At 51.3% G+C, this 21,785-nt stretch overlaps 3 protein-coding genes across 3 annotated transcripts in view; 2 read left to right on the top strand and 1 right to left on the bottom strand.

The window, feature by feature from the left end:
• The first annotated feature begins 546 nt into the window (after positions 1-546).
• Positions 547-3,103, top strand: LOC108863849 (RAC family serine/threonine-protein kinase homolog). Its single transcript, XM_018638491.1, has 7 exons — positions 547-588; positions 715-981; positions 1,106-1,300; positions 1,382-2,028; positions 2,110-2,442; positions 2,561-2,741; positions 2,852-3,103. The coding sequence occupies exons 1-7, from the start codon at positions 547-549 to the stop codon at positions 3,101-3,103; spliced, it is 1,917 nt and encodes a 638-aa protein (XP_018494007.1).
• A 2,581-nt stretch (positions 3,104-5,684) lies between these two features.
• Positions 5,685-7,433, top strand: LOC100900536 (superoxide dismutase [Cu-Zn]). Its single transcript, XM_003740704.2, has 4 exons — positions 5,685-5,772; positions 6,448-6,597; positions 6,710-6,877; positions 7,103-7,433. The coding sequence occupies exons 1-4, from the start codon at positions 5,718-5,720 to the stop codon at positions 7,240-7,242; spliced, it is 513 nt and encodes a 170-aa protein (XP_003740752.1). The 5' UTR covers positions 5,685-5,717; the 3' UTR covers positions 7,243-7,433.
• A 316-nt stretch (positions 7,434-7,749) lies between these two features.
• Positions 7,750-21,785, bottom strand: part of bbg (PDZ domain-containing protein big bang) — a 35,222-nt gene continuing 21,186 nt past the window's right edge. The window contains exons 3-11 of the mRNA XM_018638490.1: positions 12,903-13,443; positions 12,381-12,703; positions 10,900-11,078; positions 10,160-10,356; positions 9,635-9,967; positions 9,272-9,518; positions 8,881-9,169; positions 8,647-8,757; positions 7,750-8,548 (exon numbers count right to left, since the gene is read on the bottom strand). Of these exons, the coding sequence (XP_018494006.1) occupies positions 8,385-8,548; positions 8,647-8,757; positions 8,881-9,169; positions 9,272-9,518; positions 9,635-9,967; positions 10,160-10,356; positions 10,900-11,078; positions 12,381-12,703; positions 12,903-13,443 (2,384 nt within the window). The 3' untranslated portion in view covers positions 7,750-8,384. The remainder of the gene's footprint in view (positions 8,549-8,646; positions 8,758-8,880; positions 9,170-9,271; positions 9,519-9,634; positions 9,968-10,159; positions 10,357-10,899; positions 11,079-12,380; positions 12,704-12,902; positions 13,444-21,785) is intronic.

Here is a 21,785-nt window from a genome sequence, read left to right as displayed (position 1 = left end):
TAACCCTTTCAGTCTTGACACGTCTTACGTCAGACGGTGGAAAACCTTTCGAAGTGGGTAAATCGCATTCCTCTCCAGTCGCCCGGAGCTACCGAGCCAGAAAACGGTTCACGGCGACCATGGGCGAGGTCGTCGAGGAATCTGTCGAAGAATCGCCATAGAGAACGCGACTTCCTCAGAGTACAATACATTCATCGATTCTGAACAACGAAATGAGGCCGGGAGGCTGGCCGAGGCTGTGAGCGCTGCCGTCCCTTGCGCCGGAGCCCATGTTCGTAAGCTGCCGAGAATCGAAGCTTTCAGCATGATCTCGAGAGCGCATCGCGTATCTCACAAACATAACAACGGAACTCCGCCTGACGCACAAGTTTTTCCGGAAGGGAAGGGCGCCTCGCCGAGGCAGCGAAGTCCCCCATATCAGAAAATATAAATGATGAAGAAGAGAAGCTCATCGCGAAGGAATTCCCGTCCGGCCATGCTAGCCTCTTCAAAGCGACTCGGTCACTGTTGCTGACCTTCATTCGAGATCTGATCAACGAGAAGCGCATGCTTCACATCAGTCCCCTGGAATACTACACCCTGAAATCTGTGAGTATGGAGCACCACGGGACAACTTTCCTCCATGAAGGAATCAGATCTGCAATATGAGAAATTTTCGCTCGGGAGCCGATTAGCCTGCCTTCCCGGGCCCAACAAACGACGAATCGAATGCAGGTGATGCTCCACGCAAACTTCATCCTATGCGAGCTCGAGCTCTTGCGTCTGACCTTGAGCTCGATACGAGACATCATCGAGAACCTGTACATGCTGTTCATAAGCGTGACCGATCTCCATCCTAACACTGCGGCATCTCTCGCAAGATCGATACGCCGCCTTATCATTTGCGTCCTGCATTACACGCTGCCGTTTAGATCGACGCGAGCAGCGAAGTATTTCAACCTCCACGTTGCTTCACGGTCGCTCCTGTCGCGAGCCAGAGAGGCGAGTCGGATCCCCGTTTAGCATGTCGGTCCTTTGTCAGATAGTCTGATCAGCATCCTCCGACCATGGTATATGTATTGATCCTTTGAGCTCAAATTTCGAGCCTATTCCTTCCTGTCTCCAGATTTACGATGTCAAGATACCGCAAGACAGAGATATACTCCCGAAGATGTCTGACATCACGGATCGCAAGCTCCTAGGCTCGGGAGGATTCGGCGACGTCTACCGAGCGAAACTCGCGCCCTTCGACATGCTGATTTGCGTAAAGATCATACCGGGTGACAAATTCAGGAGATCCGAGTCCGCATGCAACGACAAGGTGTGCGCCGCTCGTTCTGAATTTTCAGTGAACCCTCGTGCTCGCTCGATCTGACGCTAGCTTTCACCTCTTTATTCCTAGTTGGTAGCTTCGGTGATAAATTCACCGTTTCTATGCTTCTACATCGCATCATTCAAAACCCCGAACGCCTACGTCACGCTTTTGGAATACATAGCAGGAGTCGATCTCCGCCGCGTACTCCAGCGTTCTCAGTTCATCACCGGACAGCCTCTGGAATTCATCGTGGCTCAAATGTTTCTAGCCGTTGAACATATGCATATGAGAGGTTTCATCCATCGCGACATCAAGACCGAAAACACTCTCTGTATGAGCAGCGGTCGAATCAAGGTGATCGACTACGACACGGCGAAGACTTGCTTGAGCCACTTCGTCACGAATCGCCGCTTGGGGTATTTCTTCGCCAGGACTGCCGATGAATTGAAGAGTACCGACAGAGCCGGGACACTTCCGTACATGGCCCCCGAAATCTTGGGAAAGAGGAGCTACGGACGGGCGGTTGATCTATGGGCGATCGGGATTTGCGTCTTCAAATTGTTGACCGGAGTTCTGCCGTTCCGGCAGACGAAGAAGCAATCGGTGGAGCAAACAGTCCTCCAACGGGATCTGAGATGGCCGAACCTGAATATCGATTCGCGAGCCAAGAAGTTCGCCACGGCCTTACTCGAGAAAGATCCCGAAAAGCGATTGGGGTGTCAGACGGACTATAGGTGAGTGCCTGCAGACGGGTTCTAGGGGACACGGAGAAAGTTCGCCAGCAGGGTAAATCCTTAAGTGAAAGTGGTTTGCAGAGCAGTGAAGGAGCATCAATTCTTTGAGAAAGTCGATTTCAATGCGCTGCATTCGATGCAATCTGTCTGCACGATTCCTGGTCTGGAAGACGTTTTGGAGTCCGAGTCGCCAGTCGCCTCCTGCGGGGCAGTGAAGCGAATCAAATGTCCGATCGATGAAGTTCAGAACCCTGACGATTCGAATTTCCTGCCGTTAATGACTCTCTGCTCACCGCATTTTCGCAAGATGCAAATGGAGCTCATGTCGAGATCGAAACTGTGCAGTGAACAGTCCTTCGGTTTCCTTGACGATCAGGCCATTCTGCAAAAAGATATCTGTGACCTACTCTCGGGGTCAGTCCGAAGTCGGAAAATTCTTTCAATCCTCCGCTGCCTTCATCTCGACGGGATAAAGCTGTCCGCTACATTGATGAACAGTTAGCATCAATAATCGAAGTATTGTCGATTGCAGGAAAGTGAAGCTGCAGAAATTCGTGCTGAATTTTCCATCAAAGATTTACGCTCGAGAGCTGAAATTCCGCTGGGTGCGAGGAGTGTCGGGTTATTTTCCCCAGATCATCTCTCTCAGCAGTCGGATCGCGCAGATGGGGCTCATTGAATGGGATATCATCGTCGCGATCAATGACCAAGAGGTGGATACGCGTCTCATAACAGAACTTCAACCGATGAAGGCTGCTAGAGAATCCCATTTCATCATTGACCGATTCGAAAAATCAGACAACGAGCTCCACCTATTTCCCAGGTACCCGACTTGAATACGAAAACGATCTGGAAGACACTCGTATCATTCCCCAATACTTGCACATTCAGCGTGTTCCAGTCGAGTATCTGGCGGTATGTCGCGGGACCGATGAAGACGGTTCCGTTATTCATTGAATCAGTCGTCGAAGATCTGCAGATAAAAATGAGCAGGTGCTGTTTATGGTGGCGGATGCCTTTGCGGTTCGAAGTGCTCTCGACAGTGAACTGCTCTTATTGGGTCGTCAAGGAGTAAGTAGGTCATGGTGCTCAACCCCTCGGATGAGCTGGGGAGTCAGAAGAGTCCGTGTGTACCTTCGGTTCTCCGTCAGAATCCGGTTTTCTTCGATAATCGCTCAGGACCGGTTCTCTGTAGGGTCAAGTCATCCGACGGGTTCCTCGAAGACGCCACCTCTATGCCGGATGCAGGGGTTTACGTTGGTGACGTTCTCTGGGATGTCAATGGCAAGAAACTGCGCGAAATTCGTGAATCAGGGACCCCAACAGAGAAAGAAGTCCTCGCATTAGCACGAAACTCCAGAACGAATCGACGCGTGACTTTAGGTATACTTCCTGTATCTCCACTTCGAATCCAGGTGTCTCGGGGGAAATCAAATCTCCCTTGAAGGGGCGCCGATAACGACGCCTGCCTCCTGACAGAAGCCAAGAATAAAAAGCTTCGGAACTTGTTGTTGTTTTGATCAAGTGCTCAGTTCCTCGTTTCGCGGAAGATCGAAGAGGATATCGAGCGGGATGATTCATTTTGGCCTGAGAAATTCGACGATCTCTCGGAAGTTTCGCGGTCTCCGAGCCAGCAAGCCACTTCCGGGCTGGCTCGCTAATAATAGATAGTTTTCGGGATCCTTGAGAACTCTGATTATGAGTTTCTCCGTCAGAGTTGATCCATGTTTCTTGAGAATGACCAGTTCTGCTTCCCATGAAGTTTACGCTCGACACTCTCAATAGGACTCCAGGATCGATTGGGACCATGCCTTAAGGATGAGGTCCACTCAATCAAGCTCGTACCATCAGCAGGCTTGTTGATCCAGGGTAGATCAAGACTGACGTAGGTCGCCCCCCTCCGGACCGGTGTTCCAGAGACGCTGAGAGCCGAGACGGAACAGACATACGGCACCTCCCGGCTCTAGGAGCGCCCCTCGGGGGCTCTCTGAGAAATCAGTGAAAAAAAAGTTTTTCTCGAAGGCGAGCTACGTGAGGGTCCGTACAGGCGAGCTGAGCAACAGTTTGTGCAATTGTGACTCGGGGAAGACTCTAGTCGCATGCACGAATGCGATATCCTGTGGGACCAAGGGTATTCGCCTACGTTGCTCCAACTCCTCCGAAATGCGCTTAGCCCTTCCCCACTCTTGTGATTGATAAGTAGGCAGGACGCACTGATCCTCGACTACGATAGGGCGTCGGATAGATCAGTTGGCACAATCTGCTGGAAAACAGCAGCTGCCGCTGACCGAGTGCTCGTCGTAGCGACAGCGCGCTGCGCATCTGGAATATGTTTGCCAATCGGAGAAATACCATCATCTCGATTTCTGTGTGAAGAGGCGCTCAATATCGTTCTCCATCCCCGGATCGCCTTTGATCTTGACTTGGGACGCTCATTCGGCGAGACGCTAGACCTCCTCTGAGTGATCTGCGGGTAGGGTAGGTCTCCTCGAGATTTGGAGTGGTCCTCAGTAGATCACGCATTGTCCATTTGGAAGTGCCTCGGCTTGTTCCTTCACTCCCCACATCCGAAAAGACGAAGTCAGCTCGGAGGACAGAGATCATGAGAATCATTTTGCATCGGCTGTAACATGCTCCGTGAGTCATGACTATGGATTTTCTGAATCCCGACGAGCTCGCATGACAGCACCCGGATTCCTGAGCGCCATCCTTTGATCCCGATAAGCATCTTCTCAGACGACTTCGCTCGCATTCTCTGCAGCCACGCAGCATAAATCTTCTGCTTCGGCAATCTTTGGGGACCGAGCTACTCTGTATTTCTTTCGGCACATCCGCGTTGCATCGCGACGTGCCATCCAGGGAAAGTCTTCAGAAATTTCATGAATAACATGATGATCCTTTGGAGCAAGATCCTTTCGGCCAAGAGTCATGTTTTCGCAGCATTTCTGGCATGATTGAGGGCTGAATCCGGCATGAGTGTCTGATTACAGAAACGGGAAATGTGAGCCACTGAATTTCCTATCGGGAAGCACCGGGGAACCCTAACTTCTGAGCCCTCGTTCTCATTCCGCTCGGCGCGGCGTCGGCTCGGCGTCAGACCTGCCACTGCTGTCGCTAGGCACCAACGTCGTGCCAACAAGTGCGTGGACGGATTCTGTTGATTCGATAACACTCAGTGTTGCGCAATGAGAGTGGTGAGACCCGGTTATCGGGGACGCGAATTACATCGAATTCCGTTGCTTTAAATCACCGGGATGAATCCTCTGAGAATCGCGCATCTCCTAGATTTCCTTCTCTTTCGCGAACGACCGATCTCGGGAAATAACGTTCAACTCTCCATCAGGCGAATTTGGTGGTAGGAGGACTGTTCTTCCTGCTGATTCTCAGCGGACTTTTCTTCTTCCTGAGTCTGGACTCGCGATCTGGTAAGCGAATCACTTTGAGAATTGTTGTGTGGAGCGCATGTAAGGTTAGGCCCTTCCGTCAAGTTCTGTATATCAGGCTCGGGTCCGTCGCGGTTACTTCAAAACAAGCAACGATTTTCGTCTCCGAAGGTTAGCTTGGACAGATCGATCAGAATACAGAGAATCGGCAGATACCCTCGCCGGAAGGTCTCTTTCTTGGTAGCGAGCGAGTCAATCCGTGAGCTGCGCACAGTCAACGATTCGGTTCGGCAATCTTGTGGAACCATGAAGGCTTTCGTATCGCTTGCTTGTATGCTCTCCTGTGCGTCGTCGATTGCGGGTAAGCGGAGTGCACGATCTCTGTCAGGAGTTTCGACTTGTTCGCTAACGGGAATCTCCATGATTCCTGATTGATCTTGACAACGATGCTCCGGCCGGGAGACGTAACTCAGGGCTTCGGTGTTGTTCTCGTCGCCCATGCGAGCTGAGCTGGGCGCGTATGTTCACAAGTTCGTCGAAATCCGCGTAGGTCTCTCGAGAACTTCCGCGCCTCTCATTTGCATCGAACCTCCAGACCAAGGTCGATTCCGGTGGGAAGGCGTAAGTCGCTGTGCCGCCCAGACAACGCTCTGACCTCGCAGGGAGCGGAATCGGACGACTGTTTTGTTCTAGGCCATGTAGAAATAGTTCCGCAAATGAAGCGATACTTTGGATTTCAAACTATACTGTCCGGAAAAGCATCTTCGTGACAAGGCATTCTCTTTTGCCGCCGACCCGCATTGCCTGCCGGGTCGAGTGTACCTACTGTCTGGAAAACATAACTACATCTACTGCGTCGTAAAATCTGAATAACAACTGCATGGGTGCGGAGGAAAACGATCTATTCAGTGATGGAAACACTTCGTCCACAGAATAGAAGATTCCCAAGTCTCCGATGAACGTTTGCTGGGTACCTTGAAGAAATTCTGTGAAAATATTATTCTCATTTAACGGTTTACCTTTCTGTCGTCAACAGCTTCGCCAGTCGGATCAGAGGCGAGTTGTTATCTTGCCGGTACCGTCACCGGTAAGCTCTCGCTCCGACAGATCGACGACAGCCTCACCGTAGAGGGCACGCTGCAAAACGTACCTGTGGGCGTTCACGCTATTCACGTGCACGAACATGGTGAGAACTTCTCCGCAACCATTCTAGAATTTTTTCGTTAGGAATCCGAGACGATCTCGTCCGGACCTCGCTCTGGCACCTAATTGATTTCATTCCTGGATATCATCGATAGGGAAACTCGGGAACAATTGTCTCGAGTCTGGAGGACACTACAACCCATTAGGAGTTGACCATGGGGCCAAAGACGACAAAACCCGCCACGTAGGAGATTGGGGAAACTTCAACGCAACTCAGGAAACGCTCCGACTGTCGATTACTGACAACGTAGCTAAGCTGAATGGTAGGTTCAGTTGAACGCATCCGGATGTGCTCATGAGGGAGTTGCCGTCGGTCGTGGTCGAAGACTTCGCCAGTAGAATTTTACATGCCGACTTCCGTCCATGAACGGAGCTGTGATCATGCAGATTTTTTATTCCTCTCTCACGTCCGATATCGAGCTGACGTACCGCTCATAGGCGTGGACCGCACTTCCGGATGGTTAATGAACAATGAGCTTTGTTTCCAGGAGAACATAGTATCATGGGTCGCGCCATCGTCATCCACGAGAAAGCGGACGATCTCGGCAGAGGCGGAAACCCTGCTTCGAAGGCGAATGGAAACGCTGGGGCTCGTATCGCGTGCTGCGTCATTGAGCAGGCGATGTGAGTCCGACAGAAAGCCGGAGGAATGAGGGTACCTGAGGCGGCTGGCACTGATTCGCTAAGCTAGTGTGTACTCCAGGGAGGAGGCAGGAAAAAATGCTTGACATTTGTGCTGCAAAAAATAAATTTTGATCGAGATCCCGCGCTAGCTCATCTGAACTGTGCGACTTATCTCGATTGCATCATCTTAAGGCATTCGATGATACCGTTGTTGAACGTTCCCGATTCGGCATTATCTAAGCGGAGCGCGAATCACGATCCACGCGTATGCGACCACTTCAGTTTTTTTTATTTCGGTGAGAAAAATCCACCTGTACATGAGGGGAATCGAGGAAGGAGCGGCTCTCGAACTCCTGAAGATCGTTCAGAGTGAAGATTCGTACTGAGGATCATGCTGCTCTCGTATGAGACTTCAGTTTTGATTTAAAGACTCCTCAACTTGATAGAAGTGAACCAGAAGCTTGTGTTCGCGAGTTTATTCAAACTTCAGTATCCAGTTTCTAGGACTCCTCTGACCTCCGTCTCAACATAATCGCCGGCCGAGCCTAAGAGGCTCGATCCCGAGCCGGGTTATTCAATTAACACAGGTAGCGCTAAAACTAACATGTCACAATCACTCCACTCCATTGAGGCACCGTCCGATGGACACGGTCAATGAGGATAACAGATTATATTAAGGTTATGTATGCTCGATACGCTACCATTTTTCTCCAACTCGTCCTACCACTTTTTCACGAGCGGGTAACGTCTAGCTCGCAAGTTAAGCATTTCTTTCATGAAAAAAAAACGATGATGTCTGTGGCGGAGAAAAAGGTTGCGTATGTCTCCGTGGAGACATGCAGAATGAATGCGCGCTCCGAGAACCGCGATGAATCCTTCTGATCCCATTGCACCCGAAGTTTTTTGGCCTCATCTAGGGAGGTATTAATCTTACGATTAAGCTTCCTAGTGGATCACGTTCGTTTCAAGTGCCTCTCAGCTCTCAGCGACGTCATCGAATGCTATTCTCTGCGCGGATCCATTCGAGAGCCACATCACATCACGATACCGCTGAAGTCTATACAAAACAAAGGGAGAAAACACCGTATTCCTAAACTATGATATGTTACACGGGTGGCACTCCGTCGCCGCCGCGACTGCCAGAGTCTACCGGGATTGTTGCTGGCGTATGGTGAACGATATCTTGCCCTCGGTGAGCTTTTTGAGGAAGTTCCAAGCTTCTGTTCGTGTCATGCTCGTGGTAACCGTGTTGTTAATAGCTAAAAGTTCATCGCCTGGTTGAAGTCGACCATCGCGTTCCGCAGCGCCACCTGGGGACAGAAAATTTTCAGTTCGAGGGTTCGACGAAACGACTGGAAGGAGCATCAGAGTCGTCCGGATCTGGGAAAAAAATGAAGCCGAAACATACAGCTGAAGATGCGATTGATCGTCAGGGGTTTGTTCCCAAGCGGAGAGTCCTTCCCACCCTGGAGGGTGAAGCCGAGTCCCACCTTGTCTTTCTCGAGAACGATCACGGTCGCTAGGGAGAAGGGAGAGAGATCAAGTAAGAGGGAAGAATTCTGCCAGCCATCAAACGGGATCGATATCGATTATTCGTATCACTATTATTCGGGAAAAATTGAGAAGCGAAGTCGGAACTCACATCCTTCGAAAGTTGGCAAAGGCCCATCATAGGCGGGCTCGTCGATCACATCGAGTACGCTCGAGATGCTGCTGGCCCGACTGAGACTAGAACGAGTCCCGGATGAGCCCCTTCCGGAAGTATCTCTCGAGAGCACAAGCACCAGCTCTGACCTCGGGCTCTTAAGAATATCCAGAGCTTCGCGATGAGTTGTGGCCTTCAGTGTCTTTCCGTTGATGGAGAGTACACGATCACCACGTCGAATTCGACCATCGCGGTCAGCGGCGCTCCCGGTGATCACCTTGTGGACCTGAAATCGACGGGTGGATCCCTGAATGATATTCCGTTTCAGGACGGGAAAGAATCAGGTCGGAATATGCTCTATGTCGGTCTGGCAATATGAGTTTCGTACAGTGATCTCTTTGTTCTCGTAGTCGCAGCCCCCAGCCAAGGTGATTCCAGCACCGGACGTGGGACTGTCTTTGTGGAGGACGACGACGTAGATATCGATGTTCTCTCCGCGGACTCCTTCCTCTTCTTGGAGCGATTGATTCGCCTCATCGATCAATTGTTGAAGATCTTGCGGAGAAATTAGTGACGACGTGGTTGACGCCAGGGAGGTCAGCGATGAGTACTGTTCACGTGTCGTTGAAGTCGAACTGCGGACAATACCCACCATGTTTTTGAGATTTTTTGAATCGGGGAAACCGTAACTGCCAGTTTTCTGACGAAGGATTCTTACAGGGGAGAAAACGTTCTGGGTATTCCAGCGCACCTGTTGCCTGAGTCGTCGGAATCGACACTGGGGAAACGTTTATGATCCACCGTCCTGATGGGCCTCTGGACTTCCTCGAAAGTCTTCTTGACATCAGAAGTTCCTCGAGGAGCGGGCCTCACCGGTGGCGGATAATTCGGCGGGAGGGCCGGAACGGTATTCGGCAGGCTCGATCGAGCGGCCGGTTTCGGTTGAACGATGCGCGGATCGCTCGATTTTCTAGCCGGTATTGGAGGCGCAGTGTCTCTCGACGACCTCTGCTCCCATTTCGCGGCCAAAGCTCGGAAATTCTGAGGACCCGGTACTACTTCCGTATCATTTGTTCCATTCGATCTGAAAGAGGGAGGAGTTCCAGAAGAGTGAACCTCGTCTTGCTTCTTTTCCCAATCTCAATCTATGACAATGAAGGGGCGGAGAGAAAATTTCAATTTTGGAATTCCGATATCTCTTGGTTGCATCGTGAACCGGGCGGCTACGAATCGATTGCTCCGACACGATCGAATACATCGCGACGCCGACGCTTACGGAGGAATGATGTTCAGGGAAGCTTCGGACTTGGCCGATTTGAGGACGGAGGCGAACGGGGTTCTGGGGTTCTCCAACTGCCTCGAGGCGGGTCTCGGAGGTACGGGAGGGGGTCCCTGCGGAAGCGTCTGGAATTCCATCGACTGCCACTTCGAACGAGTTTCCCCGATCGAGGTTCGGGCGAAGAGTTCCGCATCCTGTGAAAACGAGACTCTTAATCCTCGATCTCATTCGTGACTTCGGTACCGAGTCGAAATGGATACACGATGTTTTTCGAACTCTGCCGCGAGATCGTCGCGGAACTTCATTCAAAGTTCGGAGTCATCAAACTCTCAGCTTCGATGCGTGTCGCTCCGCTCCAGCTGTTAAAATAGGGACTACGTGAACACGCAGAGCTTGTCAGGCGGGGCTGTACCTACGACGAGCCTCAATGGCTGTAGCGTGAGGTTGGTAAGTTCCTCGCGCTTCCCGCCATGAGAGCAACCCACAAGCTCATGGTAATACGTACTCTGCTAGACATTTTTCTCAGATAGTCTAATCGTTTTCCAGATCTCCCTGTTTGGAAACAGACCGAGATATATCCGCTTATTGTTCGAAGCAGAGATAGAAGAGCAATTATCGCCCCTATAAGAAGCTTGCTCAGCGGGAAGCTCGACCGCATTGAGCGGAAGACCCTGCTCGGTCAAAGACTCTCTGTTCGGATCTGCTGTGTAGACTCGGTGTCGGCCTTCCTTACCCACCTTGATCGTGGCGATATTGGCACAGGATCCGCTGAGACTTTGTTTCGGTTTCTCGTCGCTCTCCTGATCCTGGTACGAGCTCAGATACCGCTCGATGAGATCACCTTTCGGAGGTGCATCTGGAGCATCCTCACCCGCGGGTCCAGGGAGCGGCGGAGCGGGTCGCGATGGAGTGTCCCCTGGAAAATCACGGGACGGTGCTGATCAGAAGAAGAAAATCGAAAGCGGAGACGGTTCTGGAGGCTTGGAATCCGGCGCATAAGAATTACGATAGAAAAGTTGCCAAGACGATCAATGGATCGTATCCAGGGTCAGCTGAAGGAAAGGAAGGAAAATCATCACGAATTTAGATCCTCGCCAGGAGAAAACTGTCATATCGAGTACGTTGGGAATTTCAGACACACACCGAAGTCTATCCGAATGAGATCCGATGTCAAATCGTGGAAGTTTGTGTACACATTCACTCGAAGGGTGTTCCGCTTCTCCTCCGGAAGTCCATTGATGATCTCTCTGATCAGCAAGGACTCATCCAGTGAGGGTTTGGCATCGAGCAGTAATTGTCGTTTACGTATAGCGTAGATGAGCGGGTCGTTGACCGTACAACGAAACTCGAGCGCTTTCTCAAACTCATCACTGAAAGCGGCCTCCAGGGCCGAGGAGATTCGGTCCACCGTAGGAGCCATGGGTTCTAACCGGTTATGGGCCAGGCGCTTTCCGTCGAAGCGTTTCCTCCTCTAAAGAGGGACAGCTTGGCGGGACCTTCTCTCCGTTGGCGCTACTGGAGAGACGAACATGGCTCACACAACACTCGAAGACACACGGAGAGACACACACACATTGAGACACAAAACCAAATTGGGAGATTCGACCGGAATGTGCAGAGAGTGGGTTGTTGCTTGCCGGCTGCTCAGCCTGTCAGCAATGGCGCTGACTCTTCGAACAGTTCAGCGTCGGTCGGAGGGAAATCGTCTTCCATCCATCCACCGTGGTGGACTGGGGGTCCAATCAGTGAGTCGAGCGCCGGTAATAGACCACGGTGGGAATTAAACGACTCTGAACACGTGTGGATGTGAACAGTCGAGCCGTTACGCAAGTCGTAGTGGCGATGGTCGAGCACCGACGTGGAATAGCTTGTTCAAAATAGCGCCATTATTGCCTCGGATAGGCTCGTTGCATGCTGTTATTTAACCAGGAATGGATAAGGAGAGAAAAACGCGGCGTTTCTGCAACCATGTTATCCGCGACGGCTTAGGTATTCATCACTCCGCTCCGTGAACATCTTTCGTCTGGCAGCAAGCTCCCCATAGCTGTTCCCGGAGCGCCGGGTAGAAGGAAGCGAGGCTTTCCACCGCTGGATGACGTCAGGAGATCATGATCGTTGCAGTTGACCGAACACCTCGATTGATTGCCCATGGACAAGCAGCGCTATCAGAGAGCTCCGATAATTGATTGTTCAGGCGCTCCCAAAACGATTTACTTACAATTACTAACGTCTCCGAATCCGAGACTTTTTCTGAAGGTCGCCGCGGCACCGAGTGGTACTGCTCGAGGGGTGTCCGTTGTTTGAGCCTTCTGGCTTCTGACCGGAGTGCTGTCGACTTTGACCACGACGGGGTTGGTAACGATTACGGGGAGAACTTTTGAAACCGTCGAAGTTGGGGTGTCGGACTTGCTGAGAACTAGGCCTTTCAGCTTCGATTTTGGCTCCGAGGAATTAGGCTCCAACATTGACATCAAGAGACCCGAGTAGCGTCTTTGAGATGCTTCGCGGAATTTCGAGTAGACCGATGACATCGAGCCGCGCCTGCAATCAATACGGTCCGAGTTGAGCTCACTCAGTGAGATCGAGGTAGTCGCCCATCGATTCCCCGTCGGGAGTGAATGACTGCTTTTGGCGCGATCAGACCAGAATACGTGGGAAATCGGCATAACATGCTCATATCCGGAAATGAGATGTGGAAAGTATTTGACATGCTTGAGCTGAAAACTTGATCCAAACGCACCTGTCGCCATTGATGGGTGAATTGTACTGATTGGAGATGAGCAAATTCTCCGATGAGAAGGCTGGCGACGGGGACTTCTGCGTTGGAGAGTGGCTCTCGTCTGACGAAGGTGTGGAACAGAAAACGCCGGAATCGTCGACCGATAGACTTTTGTGGCCCCTAAAAACTTCCTTCCAAACTTTCGGCTCGTCGAAGTTCGTCGGGAATTCTCTGCCGTCAGGGGGGAGACGGCCCGAAGAATAGTTCAACGTCATCATCTTCGCAGTCTCTTCTTCAAGTTCTCCCGACGCGCTCTGTGACGCTGGGAATTCACTCGACTTCGGTGCTACAGATGTCTCTTGTTCTCCCTTTCGGCTCTGCTGTGAGCAAGTTCGATCGATCTGGGCTGTTTCCTCTCCTTCCTGATCGGGCTCCGATGTGGGAAAGAGCTCAGCAGATTCATCCAACGTTGAAATCTCCTCCTGGATTCCCGAGTCTACATTGGAGGAGACCGCGAACTCCTCCGCTTGCAATTCATCGGGAAGGTCGGGCGCAGCTGATTCTGGAATTGAAGGAAGAGAAGCTCGTCAGCTGATGTATTCTCCTTGCCCTAGCGATTCCGCTTCCCCATAAGCCATGCCATGAGGTAGACTTCCGTCCTGGATTCTGAGTGAGCTTTGCACCCTGAGAGCTTAGCGTCTGGGCTTTTTTTTCAAGGGATTTTTGTCGGATACCGTTCTGATTCTTTGAATGGAATTTCCACCAGTACACGATTTGAAGGAGTGAAGAAACAAACGGGGAATGATTTCGAGTCCCGTGTCGATGCTCCGAAGCCACACGGAAACGATAGCTGCGGAGGAACGATGACGCATCTTGCCACACCGGTAGTAGGCTCCGACGAGCTCTAAATTCCGGCTTTCCTCCGTCTCTCACTCAGATCCGTGGGCGAGGGAAGTTTCTTCACGGAAATGAACGATCAGAGCGAATCGATTGACAAACTTGACTCAAGTCTATGTAAACGCCATCTCGGGATGATGCTCTGGATGAATATCCGAACACTGGGATGTCAGCGGTTGAGGTCGAGTTACTTTCACTCGGGCATATAGCCTAGAAGGAATGACTTCTCTGTTTGGGGAAATTCATTGGAACTCGGAATTCCTCAGACCGGGAGATATACGGAGTGTTCCCAGCTTACGTCGGACCCTGCATCTCGCAACACGGCTTCGGAAGACTCATTGAGCGAAATTAGTGTTCGTAGCGATGATTCTCCCCGATCGAAAGACTAATGACGACGCGCCAGAAGTCTTTGTAAGGAGATATATAGCACTAAGGCCTCGAGCTTTGTCCCACATCGAAGGACAGATAATAATAATTCTCAGCAAAGAGCACAGAAGTATTCGGTAATAAAATTTTGAAAATGTTCACCACTGAGTGAGATAGATTAGATTCTTCGTATCGCGTGTCCATCCGAGAACAGATATAACAGAGTCCCGCTCAGAACGAGCGGATTTTCGAGCGCCTTGCGTAGGCAGTCTCGGCGATCCAGACAATTATCACATTTCAGAAGAAGCTCAAAACCGCCCAAGGAGTTCTTCGGACTCCTAGCACCGCAAGCGAATGCGCTATAGAACGAATAGCGGGATGCGATGCAACAGCTTCTCTCCGCGAGGAGAGTTTCGGCAGTCGCTCTATTCGGGATAATAAAATGCACTTTTTGGAGGCCTACGCCCAATCTGACGAATAAGGCTCCCTCATACCGAGCAGCTGGCGGTCAGGCACACTGCATGCGAAGCATGTAAACAGCATCGAGCTGGTGCAAGATAATCATAATGGTAACTGTCGTCCAATGAGAAACCCGACACCAACGCTGGGTGCATCATAATTTGATACTGAATCCGTACAGCGGGTGTAGGATTATTATACGAGACAAAGAGCTCTTGGCCAGTTGGACCGAGGTCGTGGGTCAGCGCTGTGGGTCAAACGCAGCTCCGTGGCTTTTGCGAAAACGGAGGAAAAGGAAGCTACAGCACTCCGACAAGGCGTGACGTCAACAACGAGAAAAAACTGAAGCTTCGACGAGTTTCTTCCGCCACGTTTAATATTCGTTGTTGTCCATTGCGCCCATCGATCTGTGTGGAAGCGACAATCACAAAACAGTATATGGTACTCCGGACTTTTCACCTTCTTCGGACTTTTCACCATGATATTCCGTTTTCCTCGCGACTTACTGGGAGGGATGCAGAGTGCGGTTCGGAGAATGTGAAAGAAAAGATGGATTTCCTGCTGCGGGTGGTCTATGGGTGGACTAGGAGTGCTCGGCACTCGAAGTCTAAGTGTCGCTGTGGTTTTCTGTTGATATTTGGTTCCATGACGGATGACCCTCCGTCAAAGGGTTATCCTCCTTGAGGGTTTGGAAGCGAGCGAGAGTGACAGAAATTATAATGCTCGAGCAGCATCGACTTCACGGAATAAAAGGCTAGGCCGTGCATGAGAAAAAACTTTCTCGAAACCAGCCCCCCATTGTGCGTCATTCATCAATCCATCCTTCGGCTACATACTTATCCACCGGAGCATCTGTCCATCCTTCCGTCCCAATCACTATCCATTCAGTCCGTTCTTTCGTTGGCTCGCCGTCTTGACCGGCGCTCATTTGTAGGTCACAATTCAGAAATACCGCAACCATGAACAAAATGTTTAACACTTCACCCTGACCGAGAGAACGCAAGAAATCAAATGAATCGTTGATCTGGGACCAGCAACGAGAGGGTGCAATGATCGATCACAACATCTTTCCAGGTTGGGAACTTCTGAACGGGATCACGCCGAGGGTTCCAGGCATTCCTTCCACGGAAGAGATTCTCCATGAATAGACGCGTCCAGCACCCCGCCTTCAGGGTGGACGCAGCTTAGGCGTAGGATTGTAGGACGCGGTTTCGGTACGCACCGGACACGCTTCCGACTACCGGGAGACTGGATGCTTCCGATCACGCTTGGTCCCTGATCTTCGTGAGTTCAGCCCCCGCACCGAAGCGCGCGGCACGCGAGTTTTTCTCGTCTCATCCGCTTTCGCCAGCTCGAATCGTCAGAAATCTTCTCTCAGAGCGAGTTGTCATCACAATTCCCTTCGGATTCCGAGGTTCCACAGTACCAGATAACTCCAGAAAAGAGCTCGGTTAATGTGAATGGTAATGACACGTTGGGCTCGAGCACGATCTTCGCGTTCGTTTCGATGGTTGATCGATCGGGTGAGCCTGAATCGAGGTGACCTGCCCCGAAACGGTAGCCGTTATTTTAATGGTTTTTGAAGAGCCCAAAGCCATATTGAGCGATTGAAGCACGCCGTCGCTACATTATACGAGTCATGCGGACAAAAGTCTCGACGGTCGAGCGGTCATTTCTTATTCTTGGCGCGCCCATTCTATTAACAATTGTATTCATTTGGCGCCCCGGATCATCGTTCATTTGTCGTCTAGGAGCGGTTCTGAACCTCTTCATCAGTCGTATGACTTGACGATGCGGCCCGAAGATCCAAATCAGAAGCACACCGCTTTTACCTTCTGATGAGGCGGGTAATTCACGAAACCATGAAGTTGAAGTGCCGCAACAGTACTCGAAATTATTCCAGTTCCTCACAGGAATACTGGCGAATCGATATTCGCACAGACGGCAGGTTCCATGGAATGAATCCACTGCTTCTCACATCGACGGAAGCCAACGGAAGTCTCCTTCCCCACGACAATCGTGGTGCTGGAAAAACGCCTGCTGCTTCCAGCGCTTGTGCAACGGTATCCGACAGTTCCGAAGACGTTCGGAGAATAGAAGCGATCTTCGGGCATTCTCTACTCACTCGGGGCACTCAATGACGGATTCGCCTCCGAAATCCACCTTACAGCATACCTGCGAGCTGTGGACATGTCGTCAATGGTGATCTGGGATTCAATGCTCGCGGTAGCCGACGATACTGACTTCCATATAGGACGTTTCTATTTCTGTGAGCATTGTTCCGGCCACATCGTACTCTTCGGAAAACCTTCCTCGCATTGCGTGGTCGCGAAGAATCGTCCGCAATGGCTTGCGAGAGCCGGTTCGACCTTCTGAGTCGGAATCATAGCTGTCAATTGGATAGAGGTCAAACATTTCGAAAGTATTGTCGGATTGATCGCAGCGAGATGCATCACCGGAACACTCCCGCTAATATTCCTCGTTTCCGAAACTGACGCTAGACCCACGACATCCTCCTCGGGAATGTCAATCCTCGGATGAGAATGCCGAAGCATGCGCGAGCAGTTTGTTCGAACTGACCTTCCTCAAGGGACTAGCTAATGAGATGAGCCGGAGCGAGAGCAATAATTGAAGATTTCAAATTCACTCCGACCACTAGGTTTCGCAAAGCAGCTCGGCCTCCGCTCGCGCAAAAAAGCGGTTGGCAAGGCCCGCTCAACATCGGGAAATATGACTTACCAAAATACATAGGTACCTGCCTAATGGCAAAATACAGCCTACGAAGGATCGCTCGCATCGGAGTCGTCTTCCATCACGCCCCCTATTCACTCACTAATGGACCCCATCGCGGGCGCCGACGTGGTCGTGCCGGTCTCGAAAAATCAATTCTTCCGGGAAGATTCTAGTGCCTTAGTGAGCGATTGGGGATCCGCCTGTGTGGCCGAGGATAGATAAAGTCTCCCACGATGGATTGCCTCACAGCTAAAACTTATAGCGCGTCATCCACAGACAGAGTCGAAATACTTCTGAACAGAAGCGTGATACCGCAAACCCAAGACGAATGTACCTCCCGGGGAATCGAAGCGATCTGCACAAGACGCTCTCATTATCGATCGAGCCCAGTCGGAGAGCAACCCATTGACTGAGTCTCGGTATGAGTGAGGGACAGTTGCCGCGAGTTCCCACGGCTGAAGTTTCATCTAGTGAGGGAAGGCTCCATTCACGTAGGGCACTAAGCACACCCGTAAGTGAAATCCCCGTTCCCATTCTTCTGAAGTCAGAACGGGATATCCGAGTGGAAGGCGACTTCCCCGCGATCTTTCGCCTGCGTCATGCGATTTGCTGTGCAGTATTTCCGGTTTTTACTGCAAGATGTGAGGAGAATCTTGGAGGTACGGCGCGGGAATTGTGTCAGCTCTCGGCTCATCTGCATTCGCGTGCATATAAACACGAGCTGTTACACTGACTCGCGTAAAAGTTCACTTGCGCGTGTGTGAGTTCTTTTCAGATCGAGAGCGACCGTGAGCCGAGCTCTCACCTGGAAGTCTGGTCTTCATGAACCGGAACGCTCTTGTTCCGCGTCGAATGAGTACTCGTGCCTCATGCCCCATTAACACTTCGAGAGATCTCACATTCGGGGGCAAAATCAACTCTCAGAGGATCCAGCTACGAGTCCTCTTTCGCGACGATGGATTTTTCCCTCGCTGACTTCATCGAGACGAAGTCAATCCACCGACAGATACAATTCAATACTGCATCTTACCGATCCCCACAATGTTTGATCGAAAGCGTCGCGCTCGTCACCGTGGCATCGCTCTCAAATTGAAATTGCAATCTGGCAGAATGACCCTCAAAGAACCCCCGGTTCGCGCGCCAACCATGGAAAGTCACCGAGCGCCTCGCAATACACCCTTGAATAGCCTCCGGCGGGCAAAGCGATGGATGAATGGAGACCTATGGAGGCAGAATAGTTGACGAACTCTTCGTTGCGGCGACAAGCGGACCGCATTCTCCCTCATCGAATTGTTCGTCGCCACGACCGACGCGGCGACTTTCGAATGCGAACGCGAGGGAGCCGACGCCCACGAGCAGAAGAGAACTACCGGCGAAGTGACTGCTGACGCGGGCGTTTTCCGAAGATTCACAACTCTTCTCAACCGTATTGGCTGGAATCGCTCTACATCGGTAGACCACTCACGACGAGTGAGTGTTCGCTTCTCGAATTTCGTCATGCGACCAACCCCGCCCTGCAAAGTCTCTGGAGAGATGGAGATAGATAACCGACTAGGGTTGAGACTCCACTCCCTGTTTTTTTTTTCGTCAACATCACTGATACAAGCAACGCCGCTGATTTGCGTACGGGAGTGTTCCGACCATGGAATCACCGTAGGAGTTCCTCAACCCGAACGTTATCCTAGGCAGCTCGACTAGAAATTCGAGGACTCGATCCGGATGGAACAGAACTGATAGCCGAGAGAAAAAGTCAAGCGGAAATCGTGATCGCGAATCACTGGAGGCGGCACTGTCGCCGTTTGGCAGACGATCATCAATCGAGATGACATTGTGGGGGACTAATCATGCAATGTCATCTCGTTTGACCAGTGACCCCCGCCCCGCTGTATGGTAAGAGCTTGACAGCCACCCGCTGAGCATTAGATCAAGCGCCACGATTCGCGATCCGGCTCTGCAGAAGGCGAGCACCAAACGGAAAATGTATAACGACAATTCCAAATACAACTACGGTTGCCGTAACCAGAGCCAGCGCTCACCGAAGACCGAACTGTCATGTGTATGTGGACGACATCGTCATGCGAGCCGCCTCGATATTCTGATCGAGACCATGATCACGATTGTTTCCCACAAACAATGAGGCCTTGTTCCACGGGCGTCATTGCATCGAATATTTACTCTTTTCCTCTCGTTGATTCTCGCGAAGTATCGTTTACGCACGACGTCGAGCTCTACAACTCCCATCTCTAGCACGTGTAGCCCTGTCAATTGATGGATGGAACAACAGGACTCGCCAGTCACATCGACAGCCTGAACTGGATAGATAGCTAGCCGAGCCAGACAAAAACAAGGAAGTTTTTCACCAGCAATCAGATGAATATCATATCTTGTGCGTCTCGAAAAGGAGCGATGCTCGTGGAAAACAGGGGGTCGGCAGGCTGGGCTGCCTGCTCGGCAAGCCTCGCATCAGTGTCCGGAGATGGAGCAGCCAAGAGACCGGAGCATTGTTGTCAGAAGGAACAACGAGCATATCTTCGGATCCATCGGAGAAGCTTGCGAGGGAAGAAGCGGAAGAAAAAGTCTCAGATTCAGAATTTCGCTCCACCCCGAAACCGAGATGATCCGGTTCGATGAGGACCATACGGCACCACCACCGAGACTAACACCAATTTCACCGTAACCATTAGCAGCGGAAAGAGCGAATGTGGGTCGATCGCCACCTGGAACCCGAACAAAAAAACAAAGCGGTTCTGTGGGCGTACAAAGCATACATACGACGTACCAGATTTTCTCTTCTGCTAGCCAAGTGGAAAAAACAACCGGGAAAAATGACGCGTCACCGCACGCGTGAAACGCGCCGAACGAACGGGATTCGTCCAAAGTGCTAGGTAGCCAGAACAAAATTGCGGAAAGGTCCCCTCTCATTTTTATCCGACGATGACTTTTTTTTCATTCAAGTGTCCTCTCAAGCAGTGATGACGATCGTCGTCGCTGTCACTATTCTTGAAATACGGATTCTGACCGCAAGGAATTCGGAAGAGCCCGCGACGATGATACAATGACTTCATTCCGCGAGCCCCGCTAGAGTTATTCTTTCATACAAAGGAACGAGGGGGAGGAGGAAGGACCCGACGACGTCGACGACGACGACGATGAAGATGAGCCGACAGAAAAAAGCGTAAGGTGGATGGATCGCTCGCGAGCTTTCTGAAACCGCGCCGTCGAATCCATTACCGTTGGCGAAGGCAGACGCTCAATGAAATATATGTTTTTGTTTTCTGTTCCTACGCGTGGAACAGATCATATTCGGATGACGGCTTCATATCCCGTGGCTCGTTTTCGCCCTGGAAGTGACCCGAAAAGCGACGTCGTCGGGACATTCGAGTCGCCCCATTCAGACGCGTCAATTCACACCGCGCATCTAGGTAAACAAGCCATGGGAAACACTCGTACTTCAAGCAACTGCTAGTTCCGTGCCGTGTTGGCTAGATCTTTTATCTTCAATGCCTGGAAAAAAGGCATGGAAGCGAGTCGACGGCCACGGGAACTCTCTCATCATTCAACTCAGATACCTGAGGTAAACTCATGAGCTGCATGTTCGAGCGTAAGAGAAGTTCCCCGAGAGCTGAGAAGCGGTGTCATCGAAATCAGTCCTTTTCTCCCTGGAAGATCAACCGACCACGTCGTCGGGCAGCTTGCTCGCTGCCCGCGGCGAATAAGTCTGGCACTCCCCATTCGTCGTATGGAATACGAACAAAACTGGAATCCTGTTGCTACGAAACTCCCTGACAAGAACACCGGGCTATGTAGGCGACCCAGTTCAAAGTTGCTTTCGCGAATCGATGTGCCGTACTGGCTGCGCTGTAGAACACCCTGTACGCATCGAGCAGAAGCTCGACCGTGTCGAATGAAAGTTGACGCAAATCCCCGCTGAAAACGTTTCGAACAAAACAGCAGCCTAAACGGAAGCTTCGCAGCGCGGGATGCTGGCATGGGGATTCGTAACTTTTCGGCTTAGATTTCCAAAAAACGAAAACGCCAAAACTTCCGTTAAATGCCTGCTTCGTGACGGACGGTCTTGCGGGGAATAGTCATGACATGAGTGCCAGCCGATGCGAGATGAGTCGGGAAAATCAGCAAGCACCGTGCATGATCCAAGAGAACATTCTCGTTCTTGGAATGCGCCTAAGACGGAGTTTGACACAAGGTCCGATCCGTCCTTAGGTCAATTAGTGTTCGATTCTCCCGCGAGATTCTCGAATGTTCATGTGACTTCGGAGCGTCGGAGGATGACCGCACGGGAGGCAAAGACTTCCAAGCCATTTTGACGGAGGTGTGATAGGATTTGCCGACTCTCCGGTAACGCTTCGCCGGATCTCATCAGAAGCCTCGACTGCCAACTCGTATTGTTCGAAAAAAGTTCCCGATTCTATTTCTGTGACCGTCCTCGAT

Source organism: Galendromus occidentalis, unplaced genomic scaffold (assembly GCF_000255335.2).
Source record: "Galendromus occidentalis unplaced genomic scaffold, Mocc_1.1 scf7180000077086, whole genome shotgun sequence".
NCBI classification, from domain to species: Eukaryota; Metazoa; Arthropoda; class Arachnida; order Mesostigmata; family Phytoseiidae; genus Galendromus; species Galendromus occidentalis.
Note: the sequence above shows the minus strand (reverse complement) of the source record. Positions and strands in the feature narration are given on the sequence as shown.